General features: G+C 52.4%; 1 protein-coding gene across 1 annotated transcript; it reads left to right on the top strand.

The window, feature by feature from the left end:
* Window positions 1-8,529: 8,529 nt before the first annotated feature.
* Window positions 8,530-14,318, top strand: LOC127205928 (spondin-2). Its single transcript, XM_051165254.1, has 6 exons — window positions 8,530-8,621; window positions 8,755-8,974; window positions 9,399-9,622; window positions 9,703-9,894; window positions 10,485-10,659; window positions 13,599-14,318. The coding sequence occupies exons 1-6, from the start codon at window positions 8,577-8,579 to the stop codon at window positions 13,781-13,783; spliced, it is 1,041 nt and encodes a 346-aa protein (XP_051021211.1). The 5' UTR covers window positions 8,530-8,576; the 3' UTR covers window positions 13,784-14,318.
* Window positions 14,319-14,965: the final 647 nt, after the last annotated feature.

The following is a 14,965-nucleotide window of genomic DNA, read 5'->3' as shown; positions in this document are numbered from 1 at the left end:
ACATGGCTTTGAGTTACTGTCTCTGTTTGGGTCTAAAGGATTCCCTTTAGTCTTTCTCTTGGGGTAGCTTGCCTAAGAATAGATTCTGGTTTGGGTTATTGTGGAATGACAGTGCTTTCTAGAGCTCTTGGCTATTTTATTTTATTTTATTTTATTTTATTTATTTATTTTTTTACTCTTGTTGCTCCTTTGTTTCAGCATCCCATTGCCTACTGGCTTACCAGGCTTCCGGTGAGGGTGAGGTATGAAATCTAACGGAGTAACCCTTGCCCGGGATGGAGTGCTTTTCTCCAGCTGATTCAGGATTCTTTGGCTTGAGGATGCTTAACTGTGACGTCGTAAGGGTCCTTTGGCACGTTCCATATCTAGAATCATCTGAGCGTCTTAGATGTATAGATTACCTTTTTTTTCCCCATCAGTTTTGGGCATTCTCAGCTGGCTTTTTTTTTTTTTTTTTTTTTTTTTTTTTTTTTTTGCATAATTTTTCTCTTGTGAATGAAAATTTCCTGAAAAGAAACTGTGTCTGGCTGTGAACAAAGAAAAAAAAAAAAAAAAGCTCCTTGGAAGAAGCCTGTGTCTGCTGAGGCTGATGGACTGGCTGGAATTTCAGTCCCGTGGAGAGATTGGGATTTTGTAGACTCGGTTGACTAATTACTTTATCTTGGGCTAGTTTTAGCTTCTGGAACATCCGTTCCTTCCCCACTTCGTATCTGAACTAACACCTCGGGATAATATGTAAAAACCTCTTAGAGGCTATTAACTTAGAACTAACATCTTGTGATAATAATTGAAAACTTCCTAGAAGCTTTTTTTTTTTTTTTTTAAAGATAGGGTTTCCCTGTGTAGCCTTGACTGTCCTGGATTCTCTTTGTAGACCAGGCTGGCTTTGAACTCACAGATCCGTCTGCTTCTGCCTCCCAAGCCCTGGGATTACAGGCATGTGCCCCTTCCTAGAAGCTTTAACTTAGCAGAACACTAGCTTCCACCTATCTGAGAGCTAAGAATGCTGTCAAATACCATCTTGGGCCTATACAATAGCTGCCCCATTTCACTGTTTCCACTTCTCTGGTGTACCCACCAATGTCTTTTAAAGCTGCCCTGGTTTATGACAATTTTTGTTCTGTAAAACCATAAAAAAACCTTGCAAAATAACTCTCACGTAGGAACACGGACTTTGCGGTAACCTAAATCTGTGTTTCTGGAGCCACGGTCATCCAAAATGTCCCCAGAATAAACTGTGTATCACTCCCTTTAAGACGAGAGCTGTGGTTTTCACATAAACGCTCTCCATCTCCCCTCCTCCTTTTGGGGCTTCAGCTATGCAATTGTTTGTGTTTTACGCTTCCCTGCGAGTCCCTAGTGTTTGTTTAGTTTTCATTATCCTGTGTTTCTTTTCTTTTCCAGCCTGGATGATCTCAGTTGACCTATTCCTTTTATGGACTTTTAATTCCATCTTCTCAGATCTCCTGCTGAGCTCCTGTAGTGAAAAGTATGACTCAGTTACCATACTTTTCAAGTTCAAGATTTACGCTGTTCTGTAATTTCTACCATTCGGCGACATTGCTCCGTGGTGAGGCATCACTCACACGTTATCAGCTGTAGCTTCCTCGGTGCGATGGAGGCAGGCTGTGGCAGGACCCTGTTACGTAGCTCAGGTGGACCTGGAACTTGTCATATAGAAGAGCCTCGCTTGAAATTTGTGGAAATCCTACTTCTGCCTCCCAAGAGCTAGGACGGGAGGTGTGAGCCACCGTGCCTGGTTCTTAGATCTCTGAGCACACTTAGGACTGTTAAAGTCTTTAGTGAGTGTGTCCAAGGCCTGGGCTTCCTCAGTAGGGCTCTATAGCCGCTTTCCTGCCCTCTGTGTATGGCCGTGCTTCCTTCTGTTTTTGCGTGTTTTGTACATTTCTGTTGGAACCTGAACCATCTAGAGAGAGTAATTTAACAACTGTGGAAATTAGATCCTTCCGCTCTTCTGCGCTTGCTATCTGTTGTGGTTCCTCTAGTGACTTAGTCTGAAATATCTGTACTCTTTGCCACGTGTGGCCATAAGGTCTTTCCTTGGGTAACTTGGTGGTCAGTTAATTACTACACTGAAGATGTCTGGAATCAGTGACTCTCCCAGTTCTGGGGTTTTCTATGTATGTGGGGACATGCTTGAAACACTCAGCCGGGCACTTAACAAGGGCACTGGCCCCCACTTCCTGCTTACAAAGAGCCTCAAGGTCAGCCTGGGATGAGAACTCAGGGACCCTGTCAGGCCTTTCCTGAGTATTGGCATTTCCTGACCTCGTGGTGTGTGCGGTCTTCTGGGTTCTTGGGGATATGTTGGAAGTTCTCAAAGGTTCCTGTGTGCTTCCCTCCTCCACGCTTTTCAGTCTAGGGTTTTTTGTTTTTTGTTTTTTTTAGCCAATCCCCTTGGGCAACTGCCTGATCATTACCCATAGTTGTTTTCAACAGTGGTGTGCACGTGTGTGAGCGTGTGCGTGTGCGCGGGCGCATGTGCTCAGAATCAAGTCAAATAAAGACAGTGGACCTGCCAGAGAAGGAGAGTTAAAAACAGTTTTCTGGAGATGATGCTTTGAGAGGGCTCCACCCCCATGCTACCCAATGCTTCCAACCTATAGTTCCTATATTAATGGAGAGAAAGTTTGGGTCTGAGGTAGTTAAAAGTTTACCCCCTTCTCCATTTTCTTGACATTATAACTTCCTATTTACTGTTGCAGCCTTTGGTTAATTTCCAAAGCACCCCAACCCTGCCCAGGCATTTCTTCCTTGGGTTTTTTTTTTTTTTTTTTTAATTTTATGAAACAGAGTCTTACTACGCCATCCTGGCTAGCCTGGAGCTGGGTACATAGAACAGGTTGGCCTTGAACTCACAGAGATCTGCCTGCCTTGGTCTACTAAGTGTCAGGGCCCAAGGGAACACCAATTTCCCAAACTCCAAAAGGCAGTCCAGATATCCTGAAATGTGCTCATTCCAGACTAGGGAAGGATTTCTGTTGGTTAGATAAAAGCCGGTCTTCCCCAGGAGCGTGTGAAACTGGTTCCCATCTGCCAAAAGGAGTAGTTTCCCTTACCTGTGGCAGAAGGGACATGTGGCTTACCTGTGGCACCTATGAGCACATCAAAGCACGGGCTGGCCTCCAGCCTTCCTCAGTGCCACAAGTACCTGTCACACATTTCAAAGTCCATGCTAGCACCCTGCTGTCCCCACCTCCCCTAGTACCCTAACTCCCCCCAGCTACTTATCTTCCTTATAGCACTTGGCTGTTCTCACTGCGCCTCTCTCTCCCTCCCCCCTCCTTGTCTCCTCTCTCTGTTTCTGTTTCTCTCTTTCTGTTTTCTCTGTTCTCTATGTCCTGCTGGTCTCCCTTGTCTTGCAGGTAGCCCTGGCCATGTCCATTTAGCTGGTCATGTTCAGTCTACTTCTCTCTCTCTCTGCTCTGGATTCTTCCATATGCTTCTGACACACCCTCTCTCTCTCTCTCTCTCTCTCTCTCTCTCCTTCCTCGTCAATGTCTCTCTCTCTCTCTCTCTCTCTCTCTCTCTCTCATGACAAAAGCCTTCCCTTTAGCCATACCCTGGAGTGGTCATGTCATCAGTTTATACACCAAGTGCTGTCCCTGTCCCAGACATTTGGTCAGTTTTCTTGTTGTCCTGATGGAGAGTTCTCAGGTGCCCTGACTCTCTCATTGTTGCCGAGGTCCTGGCATCTTACATCAGATGTGAAGAGATACTATGGCAAATGCTACTAGAGATGGCCAGGCCCACTTTTATTGTATTTTATTTTCTACTGTGGGGGAATCTCATGAGAAGAATTTTGGGAAATGGTTCTCACTTTTCACCTTTACATGGGTTTAGGGATTGGACTCGGGTCACTAGGCTTTAGTAGTCATTTCGCTGACCCAAGTTCACATTTAAAGGAGGCCAACTGTTGCCCAGTGGAAGGAGAACATCTGTATTAGACCACACAGCATCGGCAGGTCCCCTCCAGATCTGTCGCATGCCAGGTATGGCCTGGTCTCCTGCAGGAGGGGAAGAGTTGCTGTGCTGACTTGGGGGTGGGGATGGGGTGGGGTGGGTGGGGGTGTGTGGGGGGTGGGTGGGGCATATGTTCAGTGTTCCTTCTAGGGTTGCTTAGCTGCATTGCTTATTCTCACATATGGGGAGCAGCTGCAAGTAGCCCCACTTGAATTAGCTCAGAAACTAAGGCAAGTAGAAAGGGATGGGTGCTGTGGGTATTGAGGCTTCTGGCTCTCGCTTTCTTCCTAGGTGTTTCCCAAGAAAGCAAAGGCCACAAGGCTGACCCCAGGACTGCTTTCCTGGATATAGTTCAGGCTTTGAGTCAGAGGTGCTATTTGAAATCTGACCTAGAATAGTGGCATGGAAGACAGAAGAGGAGGAGCAAGGGAGGCAGCTGGGCAGCAATGCCCTGTGGGACAAGTTCCTGAGCTGGTTGGGCGAGCAGCCAGTTTTGCAGCCCAGTTGACTGCATAGCGCTGGAAACTGTGCCCAGAAGCCTGGTCCAGAGACTGCCTCCTGCCTGCTAATGCCTCTGCGAGCACTTAACATCCTGCAGCAAAGCTTGGGCTACTTACAAGGCTGGGATGGATTACCCACCTCTGCAGGAGATGGAAAGTAAAGCCATACAGTAGGCTGGAAGGCTAGTGTGGGTGAGCAGAGGTGCCTCTGGCCTGGGATGGCTGCAGGGCTCTCTCTGAGACCTGAAGCCAACTTGGAAGAGCTCTCTTTAGGGAGAGGGACTGCAAGCAAAGGCCCAGTGCTGGGAATGCTCAGTGCCCAGCAGAGAAGGGAAAGGGGAGCTCGTGAGACAGCCAGTCTGGTGGCCCCAGGCTGGGAATACTGTCCAAGAGTGGACACAGCCTCTAGAGAGCGTGTGTATACAGAACACATATCATGGAGCCAGGCTGGAGCCAGTGAGCAGACGTGTGTGGACGTGTGTGAGTCTGTGGGGGACTGGATTGTATAGTATCTGAGGGCAAGCTGTTAATTCAGAGCCGGGACACCTGGCAGCCATATCTGCCTGCAGCCTGTGTGCACTGCAGGAGGCAGCCATTCTATGGGTGGAGATCCCAAGCTTGAGTCAGCAAGAGATGGTTTAGGAGCATGTTGCTACCCAGGTCAGGCCTGGGGGCCTGTGCCACACCTAGGGAGGGGTGTAGGTAGGTCCTGAAAGAGCCATTGTTCTGCCAGAGTCTTTTCCATGCCCCGTCATGTCCACGGAACTTCTTAGCAATTTATTTTTAGAGGACACTGCCACCACTAAGGGGAGTTCTTCTGGGGCAGCTCTGGCTTGGCAGCTGCAAGCCTGCTTGGAGGAGACTGGTATTGGCCCATTCCCACTGCATAAACCAGTGGATACCCACGTCATACAGACTCATGGACTTGAGGCTGGGAGAGGAGCCTCCTGCTGCTCTGGGCTGGGGCTGTTAGCCACTGCTTTGTCCTGTGGGATGGAGTGAGCCCCACTGGACATGGGGCAGGAGCTGGACTGAAGTTGCCCACAGCAGCTCCTGGCTTAGCAGGAGCCCAGTTTCCTGTAGGTGGAGACTGGCCTTGCCAGCTCTATGTACAGCTCTAAGGCTGCACCTAAGGATGCTGCACACATAGGGGAGGAAAATGTGTTTGTCTTCATGTGCGTACCATCCACCTGCTTAAAAAGCACAGGCGGTGCTGGCGCCTGCAGCCCCTCTCCAGCAACACTGTGAGTGGCCTGTCCCCTGCAGCCCCTCTCCAGGAACACTGTGAGTGGCCTGTCCCCTGCAGCTCCTCTCCAGGAACACTGTGAGTGGCCTGTCCCTGCAGCCCCTCTCCAGGAACACTGTGAGTGGCCTGTCCCCTGCAGCTCCCTCCAGGAACACTGTGAGTGGCCTGTCCCTGCAGCCCCTCCAGGAACACTGTGAGTGGCCTGTCCCTTGCAGCTCCTCTCCAGGAACACTGTGAGTGGCCTGTCCCTGCAGCCCCTCTCCAGGAACACTGGTGGCCTGTCCCCTTGCAGCCCCTCTCCAGGAACACTGTGAGTGGCCTTGTCCCTGCAGCCCCTCTCCAGGAACACTGTGAGTGGCCTGTCCCCTGCAGCCCCTCTCCAGGAACACTGTGAGTGGCCTGTCCCTGCAGCCCCTCTCCAGGAACACTGTGAGTGGCCTGTCCCCTGCAGCTCCTCTCCAGGAACACTGTGAGTGGCCTGTCCCTTGCAGCCCCTCCAGCAACATGTGAGTGGCTGTCCCCTGCAGCCCTCTCCAGGAAACTGGAGTGGCCTGTCCCTGCAGCCCCTCCAGGACACTGTGAGTGGCTTGTCCCTGCAGCCCCTCTCCAGGAACACTGTGAGTGGCCTGTCCCTGCAGCCCCTCTCCAGGAACACTGTGAGTGGCCTGTTCCTTGCAGCTTCTCTCCAGGAACACTGTGAGTGGCCTGTCCCTGTAGCCCCTCTCCAGGAACACTGTGAGTGGCCTGTCCCTGTAGCCCCTCTCCAGGAACACTGTGAGTGACCTGTCCCCTGCAGCCCCTGCCACTCTTGTTGGAAGTGAGAAACCTGGATGCCATGACAATCCTGGTCCATAACTAGCCCCGGAACACAGGGCAGGCTAGGAGAAAAGAGGCCTTTGATTCAAAGGCCGGTGTTTGTGTGGCATGGTAAAGATCCTTCAGGGTCTACAAAGTCAAGTCCATCCCACGAGAGCGTCTGTTTATACCTGATCTCTGTCGAGGGACAGTGGGATTTTTTTCCAAGCTGCCTTAGGGCACCTTTATCTGAAAGGGGGAAGAAAGTCCTTGTTCTAATGCCTACTCAGGTCTTACTTGTCTTCATGGCTTCACTCTGCATCCATCAGATGAGCATCTTCTCCCCAGCCAGGCAGGAGTGGAAGTTGTACTGCTTACTGATGAGCCATGCAGAGTTTCTGATCTTACTGCTCAGCTTAAGCCATTGTGCAACTGCTGGTAACACAAAATAGCTCAGTTGTTTCAAGCGAGTTACATGTTCTTTGTACTTGCCATGACTTGATAAGCACGAACAGCAAGATCCCACACAGAAAGAAGCCTTAGGGTTCTTGGTGACTCTTAAGCCAGGAAGCCAGTGCTACCCTACCAAGAGGTTGAGAAGTGCCGGGGCAGTTTGTCTTTGGCCTCTAGGACCAGAGCCTAAACGCTGCGCTCACAGTCAGCGCTCTGTGGCCGCATTATCTATTTGAAATGAGGGTGAAGTCATTTGCTTTGTTTGCATTCTAGCCCCCATTGACTCTATTTATTCTCTCTCACTGTCTGTCTCACAGTGAAACGGTAACTTGTTCCAAAACCCAGAATGTGGTTTGGAACAGCTCTCTGGCTATTTTGGTTGTGTGGAGACCCAGCAGTGGCTGAGTTAGATTGTCCCCACTCTTCTCCCCCCCCCCCCCCCCCAGTTTCCAGGCTTCCATGGTAGTTTTAAAGTATTTCCCTGACACTGAACTGTAGTAAATGCCAGACTCTACTACCTTGTCCAAAGAAGGAACCCCTGGCCTGGAGGCCAGGAGGAAGTGCACCAGTGATTTCCTTTGGCTGGCAGTGTAGGTCCTTACTGCTCCATAGCCCAGACCCCAGTAAGAAAACCCAGAGCTCCAAAGCCTATTATTACAGCTGAGCTGTTAGGCCTGGGGCTTCTCAGCACCCCGCCCCCTTCCCCAACACATACACACTTGTCAGGTGGAGAATGTGGGCCGCATCTGGTCACGTGTGTGGCAAAGTTCAGACAGGCACCAATGTGGGCTCTAGCCCCAGACTATCTTTGAACACAGAGCCCCTTGCAGCACCACGGAGAAGACCAGAAGACGCTTGTTAGAGGAGGGGGGAGAGAGAGAGAGAGAGAGAGAGAGAGAGAGAGAGAGAGAGAGAGAGAGAGAGAGAGAAGGCAGAGGGAAAGACAAAGAAAGGGGTGTGGCAGGGCAGCAGTTAGCCCGAGGGGGCGGAGAGTGAGCTCAGCCCTGAGCGGGTCACAGCAGTCAGAACTTGTGGGAAGGTTGAGAAGAGCAACTCAGAGCCGGAAAGCCTCTGCTTCCTTGGCTCAAGCCCCTCCTGCCACTTTCTGGGGCCAGGCACTGAGGAGGAAGACAGGAGGAACTGGGACCTATCTGTTGGTCGGCACTGACCTTGGGCCCTGGGATCAGTCCTGCAGCTGACAGCCCAGCAGCTCCTGCCAGGTGAGTGCTGTCTACATATCCAAAGAGGGCCTGGGGCTCCCAGACCAGAGACCACCCTGAGGGCTGGGCATGACCTGAGCTTTGCTGATCCATGTACGTGCATAGCATACATGAAGCATACATGACAGCCAGGCACACCTCACAGCAGTGGAGACACAATGTGGAGAAGCCAGGAGGTGTGGGGCTCCTGTGTGCTGCACCTGGCAGAGGTAGCTGTAAGCCTGTTGAGTTTTTTTTGTTTTTGTTTTTTAATTTAATTTTATTTTTTATCCCTTAGGCCATGATCCTGGGGACTGTGGTCTATAAATCACACTGAGGTTCCTGCAGACAGGCAGTGACACTATGTACTCTGTAACCTGGTGTCCTTCTTTTCCCTAGATGGGATCTTGGAAACTCTCGCAGGAACATTTTGGGCACCCAGGGGTGTGTTTGCAGGCATCTTACCCATATAGGAGGTTTTGTTTTTGTTTTTGTTTTTTCTGTTCTCTTCTGGGGCTGGGTGGGCAGGGGGCTTCTTGGGACTAAAGGTGCCAACACTTCTTTCCTTCTGCTGTAGGTGATGGAAAACGCGAGTTTCTCCCTGGGCAGAGCTCTTTGGGCCTTCCTCCTGGCCATACTAGGCTCCACCACAGGCCAGCCGCTGGCAGGAGAATCTGTCTGTACAGCCCGGCCTCTAGCCAGATACAGCGTCGCTTTCATTGGCAAGTGGAGTCAGACGGCATTCCCCAAGCAGTACCCTCTGTTCCGGCCCCCTGCACAGTGGTCCTCGCTGCTGGGTAAGGGAACCCTTCTTCCTTCCACCCCATCCAGGAGGCTAGCAGGAAGGGAGCAGTACCTGCTGGCTTCACAGTACACAGCACAGGTCATTTTCCACTGAGAAACTTCCAACACAAAAGACACTTCTTGAATACCCACTGTACTGGTGGCTGGTGGGGGACAGAGTGGCTGCCAGAAGGCTGGTGGGGCATCAGTCACCTAGCAAGGTGTCCTAGCTACATAAGCATAAAGGACATCACTGTCTGTCTGTGTTAGGAGTGGATGTGGCTCCTTACCATTCAACCAGGGAGCTGAATGGGGGGTGGGGGGGGGGCAAAGGGAGGGACATGGTGTCCACTGGGGACGGCCACGTGGGATTGAAACCTATAGCTGGGCTGCTACCCATCCCGGGCTGGCTACTCATGCAGTCAGGCCTTTGCACAGGGGCAGCTCACAGCTCTGATTACAGCATGTGGAGGAAGAGCGAGTACGTCAGCAATGGGATGAGGGACTTCGCTGAGCGGGGTGAGGCCTGGGCCCTGATGAAAGAGATCGAAGCCGCAGGAGAGAAACTCCAGAGCGTGCACGCGGTGTTCTCAGCTCCTGCTGTCCTTAGTGGTACCGGGCAGACTTCTACAGAGCTAGAAGTGCACCCTAGGCACTCGCTGGTAAGCCATGGCTAGCCCCCCCCCCCCCAAGGGAAGTATGGCCTGAGGCTGCCGCTGCTGAGCCTTCTGGTCCCATCCAGGTGTCCTTCGTGGTCCGCATCGTCCCCAGCCCTGACTGGTTTGTGGGCATTGACAGTCTGGACCTGTGTGAGGGAGGCCGCTGGAAGGAGCGGGTGGTCCTTGATCTTTACCCCCATGATGCGGGGACAGACAGCGGCTTCACCTTCTCCTCCCCCAACTTTGCAACCATCCCTCAGGACACAGTGACTGAAGTAAGTTGCCTTCGGCCCCTGCTCCTCACTGCGTAAGTTGCGTGGTCACTCCTGTACAGGCAGCTCTGGTCTCTGAGTCGGGTGGGATGAAGAAGGTGGCCGGCCTGGTTGTAAGGCTGTTGCTTACAGGACAGAGCACAGGTTTTGGCCTGCCCCAGGTGGACTGCTGGGCACCCCCACCTTGGGCTGCTCCTTAGAGAACAATCCTGCTTCTGGTGCCTTCAGGTTACCAGTGGAATGCTGTCCTGCCTGGGCAGTACTGTAGAGAGAGGAGCAGGAAAAGGGGCCTTGCACAGACCTTCCTTCCCGCTGAGGAGGCGTGTGTGCCTGCTTGCTTAAGCAGGAGTTCTGTAGACAAGTGTCTCAGCTAAGCTGCAGTGTTGCCGCTGGGAGACTGAAGTGATTCCTCAGTCATGGGGAGAGGCCATGTGGGCACCTCCAGCTATGCTGGGCTTGAGAGTCACTCAGATGAGAGGCAAGTTGGGACTGTTTGCTGGCACTGTCCTGCTTGATGCTGGGTCCCGACTCAGGAGGCCAAACACACACTTGAGCGTGGGCTTCCCGACCCCCTCTCCTCTTACTTCCTGCAGATAACAGCCTCTTCACCCAGTCACCCAGCAAATTCCTTCTACTACCCACGCCTCAAGTCCTTGCCTCCCATCGCCAAGGTGACCTTCGTGCGGCTACGGCAGAGTCCCAGAGCCTTTGCCCCACCTGCCCTGGACCTGGCCAGCAGGGGCAATGAAATTGTGGACAGCCTCTCAGGTGATTTGCGGGTTTCCCATCTGCTGGCCCCACGTGGACAGGCTAGCAGAAAGAGGCAAGCCGCAGGCTGGGAAGGCAGGCTGGAGCTCTCATATCACCACTGTCTGAATCGAGGAGAGATGCCACAGCTGTGCCCTGGACCCTGTTGGGTGTTTGTCATCTAGGGTCATATGCTAGGCCCCAAAGCTCACCCCGGTATAAGGGACACCATGTGAGTTCCCTCTGTGACAGGTCAGCCTTTGTCTCTGACATAGTCCCTAAGAGTCTGCAGAATTTCCCAGGCCTATCTAAGGCCACAGGAAACTTGAGCCTGAGCAATTTCAGAGGGGGATTCTCATCACTCTTTAGGAGATGGTACTAAAAATTTGAAGGTTTAGGGTTTGGTGGATTCAGACACTGTAGATAAAACTTTGACAATATCTGCTGTTGAAGCACGTTGAACAATGGGGAAAGAGCCCAGACGTAGTTAAGAGGCAGTTTGCATCAGAAATGCACCCAGGGAGCTGCGTGTCACAGCTGATGGAGGTGGACGTGAGAATCCACTGAGGGAGGTCTCAATTGTGCCTCCACTAGCCAGGGTATCAGAGGGCATTGGTGGAAGCAACACACTGATGACACTCCCATGGGGCCTCGGGCCCTGCCTGGCCCCGGCCAGTGCAGAATTCCCATCAGAGCCAGTCCAGGGTTCTTACCTTTGTGTGAGTGACTTGCGAGTCTGTTAATGGGCACCTTGGGTGTTAGTTAGTCCCTCAGGGGAGCTGAGGGAGCTGTGCATGGAGGGTGAGAGTAATAGTTCCTTCCGGGAAGCTCCAGTTCCTAGCAGCCCTTGCAGGAGGGCACAGAGAATGATTGGGCCGTCTGCCGCTGTGTTTCCCCAGTCCTTAACACTGGAAGGGTTGAGTGTGCCTCCCATCTGTTGGAAGGCTCCAGGATGGGCAAGAACCCGGCCCCCCCAGACAGCCAAGTCTCATTTTCATAAGGAACTAGGATCAGCCAAGCCCCACCAAGTGTCAGAGCCATTTCTACCACTGCCAGTAGCTGAAGGGTGTTCAGCAGCCAGTTCATTTTCCTGACAACTTAAGAGGGAGGGTCTCTGCTTTGTCTCATTGGCAAGGCCAAAGTCAGGCAGGACGATGAGCTTGCTGGACTATGTAGCACAGGCATTTGATGTATGTCTCTCTCACCCCACCCCCACCCCTGTTCTTGATGGATAGTCCTGTAAACACTGGGCAGTGGCATCACCCCTAGGCAGACATGGTCTGTGGGAAGAGCCCCATGCAGGCAGGCCATTGGAGCCATTTGCCTTGCCCTTGGGGTGATTAGCCATCTAGTCAGGCCTTGGGAAGCTAGCATGATCGAAATGCAGGGGACACTGCAGAGAAAGGGCAGGAAAGTTCAGCAGGTGCAAGGTGACATGGGGAGGAAAGCACAGGAGTGGATGCAGCCCTCTGTCCTGGCTAGGGACCACATCTCTGGTGACAGGGAATTTGAGGGAAATCTGCCTTCTCACACCTGCGCCTGATGTGTTTTACCTAATTCCCCCATGTCCTCATGACCACAGCCTGTCAGCGGGGTAGGGGCAGAGTGCCTGGCATGCCTCACACGAGTTTCTCTTGCTACTCTTAGCTCTTCAACAGCAGAGGCCAGTCCTTGCCTAGGGTGACTGCTCTCTGGGCAGCTCGCACCAGGCCCATGCCTGCACCTCTCTCACTTCTGGTCACACATTGGGGCATCTCAGGTCTGCTTCTCACGAGGATCTGCAGGGTCCAAGAATCATGTTTGGGAAGCTCTCCCTGCAGACCAGGGCTGCTTGAAGCATTCACAGCTCAAGCTGAGTCTCAGCTGCGACTTCACTGTCAGGGAGCTGGGAAGGACTCAGGCCTCTAGCCCCGTATGGATGATGGGGACGCAGGAATCTCATCCAGGCTAGTCTGCCTGGAATCCTTACTCTTGGGCAAGGTTCTAGGCAAAGATTGGATCTGTTCATCTTTCCAAAGGGTCTTTATGGGCCCTGTTCCACCCTTTCTTCTGTGGAGGGGGCTATTTTAGGAGAGGCCTATTGCATCTACTAGAATATTCCAGGTACTATATCCAACATCCCCAACCTCCTTATGTTCCTTTCTGAGCTCTTCCAACATCTGACTTGTCTGGGGGTGGAGGTGGGGGAGGTGGCGGGGGGAGGGGTGTCGGTCTCAGCATGAAGGCAGGACTCATGAATAATGGAGCCCTGCCCTGGGAGCTGCTAGCCCCTCTGCTGCTGCTGGCACTACCTTGCCCTCCCATGACTGCAGCGGTGGGAACTGAGCTCTGTGAGTGATTGCTCTCCCCTGGCCCGGCTGGCTGGTTTAGCATGTGTTGGATCTAGGGACATCTGCATTTTGACCTGGAAGATGAAAATTACCAGGTCATTTAGCCATAGCTCCAATTGGATTACTTTTAAATGTTGAATATGATGGAAACAGAGGAGACATAAATAAAAAGGAACTACTGAAAATGTTTGAGCCTCGTGGAGGAGTAAGGTTCCATGGCTCAAAGGCTTTCCTGGCATTCGTAGGACTTCAGAAATGTCAGTTATGAAGGTCACTGTGGCCAGAGAGCCACCTCCCTTCAGAGAGGTCCCCACTGTTGCAATACCTCTTCCGCAGCTGCTAAGATCCCAGGACTCGCGCTGTTACACATTACTCTGAAGCTCATGTCTAGAAAGGCACAGCTGCAGCCAGTCATCTGGCTGTTGTTTGAGTCTGTGTCCCTGGTACCCATCATGCATCTTGCTCCTCATTGCCTGAGAAAAGCACGTGTTTCTCCTGGACTTTGGAGCAGAGTTGCTTTCTGGGATGCCTGCTCGTATGGGGGTAGTCCCTTCTGCTTTTTTTTTTTTTTTTTTTCCTGAGTGTCTCCTTACATCGTACTCACATTGGGTCTCCCTGTGCTTTGTCCAGTTCCAGAGACGCCGCTGGACTGCGAGGTGTCCCTGTGGTCATCCTGGGGACTGTGTGGAGGACCATGTGGGAAGCTGGGAGCCAAGAGCAGAACTCGTTACGTCCGTGTTCAGCCTGCTAACAATGGGACCCCCTGCCCTGAGCTTGAAGAAGAGACTGAGTGTGCCCCTGATAACTGCGTCTAAAGCCAGAGTCCGGTAGCTAGCCCTTAGGACCCCTGCAAACCTCAGACTCAGATCTGGGCCACAAAAGGTTGAGAGGCAGGATAAGAGCTTGGGCAGTTTTGTACCATTTCCCACCAATCCTGGGCTGACAGATGCTCTTGACACAGAGGCCCTCAGTGGCAGGTAAGAGACAGGCTGCCTCTCCCACTGCGTGATCCCTGGGGCCCATGGGTCTGCTCTACACAATGTCCCTTGTAATTTATTACTGCGGTGGGAGGCTGCCTTTGATGCAGAGAGCAGGCATGCCAGGAACAGGAGAAAGGATACTCTAAGCCTGTGAGCCCCACAACCACACTGCTGTCAGATACCTCAGACCTGCTGCCACCACACCTGCTCCCGGAGGCCAAGGATGTAACCTTCACAGCGCTCTCGGCTTCAAACAGGGGTGACCACAGGAGGAATAAATGAAGAGGGGCAGTTTTGGAAACTTGGCGCTTTTGTGTCACCGATCCCTTTGCATTTGAATAAAGGCTGTGTTCTCAGCAGACACCAGAAGGTGTCCTCTCCCCTGGACACCCTGGAGCACAGGTGCACCTGGATACATACAAGGAGGGCTCACAAGTCTCTGCAGCGATGTCATGGCTGCAACGTGGGCATGGGTGCTGAGGAGGCTGACTCGGGGTAACCAGGGCTGCGGAGTCAGGAACCAACAGTAGGGGGCGGAGCAGCAGGAAAGCAGTGCTCATGCCTTCCAGACTGTCCCACAGGCACGGTGGGGACATTCAGAGCAGCACCCAGAGATCTGCCACTTCTGTGGGGGACCCTTGTTCTGTTCTTTCCCACCAAGAAACAGCTCTGCTGGCTAAGAATGGGTGCCTCTTGGGAACCTTGGCTCAGGCACCCTAACCTCAAATATCCCTCTTGTGTCAGCTTTCTGTCTTTGTGACAAAACATCGGAGACAGCCAGCTTACAGAGAGGAAAGATCTGTTTTGTCTCAGTTTTGAAGCATTTCAGTACATGGTCCTGCAGAACCCAAGACGAGACAGCGCATCATGGCCGGGGTGGGGTGGGGGAGAGGGGGGCGCACAGGAGAACAAGCCACTTGCCCTGCTGCTGGAAGGGAGGAAGGCTTTTTTACCCAAGGGTGCTTCCCAATGACTTCAGGACTCCCAAGAGGTCTCACCATCTCATAGTGCCACTCT

This window comes from Acomys russatus, chromosome 22, assembly GCF_903995435.1.
Source record: "Acomys russatus chromosome 22, mAcoRus1.1, whole genome shotgun sequence".
NCBI classification, from domain to species: domain Eukaryota; kingdom Metazoa; phylum Chordata; class Mammalia; order Rodentia; family Muridae; genus Acomys; species Acomys russatus.
Note: the sequence above shows the minus strand (reverse complement) of the source record. Positions and strands in the feature narration are given on the sequence as shown.